The following is a 3,337-nucleotide window of genomic DNA, read 5'->3' on the forward strand; positions in this document are numbered from 1 at the left end:
TATCCTCATGTTTGAATCATTTCACTCACAATAAGCATGCACACTGTTTAATGTAACTCTCAACAAAGCAACATCATATGTGGGTATATGCTGATCTTTCAACAGATCAAAGCCCTAATAATATGTATCAAAAACATTTACAGATCAAAGTCTATACATCAAAGATTTACACTAGAAATAGTTCAAAACAGCGTTGAAACGAAAAAAAAGTATATAAAACTGATGTAGAAAAGATTTGTTATACAATTGGTTCCAACTCCATGTTCACTTTGTTATCTTGCTCGATGACATCCAGAAAAACAGGATCGATCTTGATGTTGCTTTCGACATGAACCTAGATACCAAAAAAAAAAATGAAGAATTAAAAATATAGTATGTAATGTCTGTCTGTCTCTCCATCCTTACTCTTCGTATTCGGAATGAAATGATTCAAAGGACGCAACATTCGTACCTCGAATCTGTGAGTCCATTTCCATAGCCTTGCATGTCCCTTGATGGTGACAACGGAAACCATGTCCATCTCTCGCTTTCTAATATCAGAGATTAGTTGCTTTATGTTTTTGGTTACCTCGAGGCCGCTTATTTTCGCTGGCACCTCAATGATTTCAACACTATTTGGTCCTTGGCCTCCTGGCTCAACCTGTAAATCCACACACCATTATGTTGAAGGTAGCAGCAATATATAACACAACATTAACATAACAAATAAATGCAGCAACAAAATGCTCAGTTGACATTTAAAAAAACAAAAGGTTATTTATTTAGGCTTGCAAGACATGGATTTGAATATAAATTCATCGTATGGAATGAATCCAATCCACCTTATTGGCTACTCTAAATTTGCCCTTCTAGCATATGGGCGAACACGTTTTTTGTATCTTGTCATTGTAAGGTGTTCAAATCCAACCCACCTTGTTAAAGATTCAATGGAAACTTGCCATCTACCATCAAACATTAGTTACACATAGAGACATTGATCAGGTAAAAGAATCCAAACATTCGCTGAACATAACGTGCTAACCACAACAATATTCTGAAGTTCGGTACATCACAATCATGAAAGGTATGAATACAAATCCAACCAAGCCCTATTAGCCATTCAATGCATGCAAATTAAGGACATAATCGAATATCAATCGTGACCTAGTTAAATGGATGCACTATGAGTAATATCTTAGGTGAATTAGATATAAAAGAGTGCATGCCATATATAACCCAAATGATTGATTAAACCTAACATAACCCATACCATGACAGTAGTGGATCCAAATAACATATAATCCAATTCTTATCAGTTTTAATGCAGATATTGTTCACATGAGTGAAGATATGGATCATTGATTTCCCCTAACACTATCCGTAAGATCGAAAGGACACGAATTGCATGATAGAATCATTAAGAGAGCTTCCATGCTCGATTGTTGTATAATCAATCTATATAGAGGCTTGGACATACCTTGGCTTGGCCGAGGAGGTCACCAGCATAGAAGATGTCCATGGTGGTGCTAGTGTACTCGATGGGTGCGATATTAGGGTTGATGACCTTGATGGAAAGCGAGAGCTTGGAGTCGACAGTGGCCATGGCGTGGCGGGCCGAGAAGTGGACATGGAAGCCCTTGACATGGATGGAGAGAACCTGAAAGATGGGGTCTCGGGGTCGATTCCTGTACAGAAAAGTTGCAACACCACCACATGAGGCCAACCCTAGACCACCCACAAGCATCACCATGGCCATGTCTCTCTAACAAGATGGGGTTTCTCCCAAAGCTTCTTGAGAAACCTAGACATCAATCAATTTCCCTCCATCTCTGTCTAAAACCCTAGCAGATCTTCACCTTTCAATCTCCTACTTCTTCCTTCATCAATCATGTCTTGAGATCCACCTGCTTCATGCCAAGTGTCACCCCCCTCCCCCCCCTCCCATACACACACAACTTCCACGAAAAACCCGATCTCCCCCGGTAATCACGAAGCCGAGGTCCCATAACTAAGTGATTTAAGGTTTAGGGTTTAGGGTTTAAGCTTACTAAGATCCGACCCATGGGCCGGTAATCACGAAGCCGAGGTCCCATAACTAAGTGATTTAAGGTTTAGGGTTTAGGGTTTAAGCTTACTAAGATCCGACCCATGGGCCGGTAATCACGAAGCCGAGTTCCCATAACTAACTAAGGTTTAGGGTTTAGGGTTTAAGCTTACTAAGGTCCAATCCAAGGGCCAGATATCACGAAGCCGAGTTCCCATAACTAAATGGTTTAAGGTTTAGGGTTTAGGGTTTAAGCTTTCTAAGGTCCGATCCAAGGGGTTTAGTGTTTAATGTTATTAAGGCCCGATTCAAATGGTTTAGGGTTTAAGCTTACTAAGGTCCGATCCAATCGATGAAAACATTAAATTCTAATTCGTTACACGAGAAAAGGCGAGGCGAGAGGAAACGAAAAAACGAAAAACCGAAGCAATGGGAATTGATGGGGACTGCCTGATAGTTATGTAAAAGAAACCTTCGAGACACTAGCAACATTGGTTCGTGTCGATATTTAGCTAACTCAGATTCGGAAGCCACTTTATGATATGTGGCCAATACACTATATTACATAGACAAAAGAGACATGGTGGGGATAGAGGTTTAATTGGTATGATTCTTGCTTGGGGTGCAAGAGGTCTCGAGTTCAATTCTTGGAATGCCTTGAACACAATAATATTACTAATAATGCAAGTTGAACATTTGAACACACTTTCAAGAGGTCTTTTTTCCTCTCAACCTATAAATAGTGAATATTCACTCATTTCTAGTTTACAAAAGAGAGGAGAGGAGTGTTTGCCTATCTATGTGAAGTAGATTGTGACATAGAAAGTGCATGTTAAATGCTTGCTCACTTGATTTGAGATTGTGAAATGGAAGTTGCACGTTAGTCGCTTTCCATTGATCCTTGGTTGACATACAATTGGTGGGCTATTTTTAGGGGCACATATATTATAGTGCTTTGTGGCCTACGATGATATTTTCATATACATAATTTTTGCCCGTGAACATAATAATTGTGCCCAAGACCACCTAGTGAATAACATCCCAACTATCATTAGGCGCTTAAAGTTGCAATCAACAAAGTTTCATTACCACCTAATGCCTTCCCAAATGTCTGTCAAGTACCTTTAGTTCTTTTAGCTCCCATAGAAATGACTCTGTGATTGGAAAAGACCACCTTGAGATCCACAAATTTGATGGATACAACATCATCTTGTGGAAGAATAAGATGAGAGACGTTCTGACCATATATAATGTAAAATGATTCCATTTGGGCTCTGCTCTAGATGTGACCTACTTTAGTTATTCCATATACTT

The 3,337-nt window shown here is 39.4% G+C and overlaps 1 protein-coding gene across 1 annotated transcript; it reads right to left on the minus strand.

Moving 5' to 3' along the window:
• Nucleotides 1-200: 200 nt before the first annotated feature.
• Nucleotides 201-1,768, minus strand: LOC147857230 (Late embryogenesis abundant (LEA) hydroxyproline-rich glycoprotein family). The gene is made up of 3 exons (XM_087328619.1): nucleotides 1,457-1,768; nucleotides 452-640; nucleotides 201-334 (listed from the first exon to the last, which is right to left on the minus strand). Exons 1-3 carry the CDS (start codon nucleotides 1,733-1,735, stop codon nucleotides 239-241), a joined length of 564 nt encoding a protein of 187 aa, XP_087184745.1. The 5' UTR covers nucleotides 1,736-1,768; the 3' UTR covers nucleotides 201-238.
• Nucleotides 1,769-3,337: the final 1,569 nt, after the last annotated feature.

Source organism: Azolla caroliniana, unplaced genomic scaffold (genome assembly GCF_043228905.1).
Source record: "Azolla caroliniana isolate FFs.n. ecotype wild unplaced genomic scaffold, voAzoCaro1.0.p SCAF_12, whole genome shotgun sequence".
In the NCBI taxonomy this organism is placed as follows: Eukaryota; Viridiplantae; Streptophyta; class Polypodiopsida; order Salviniales; family Salviniaceae; genus Azolla; species Azolla caroliniana.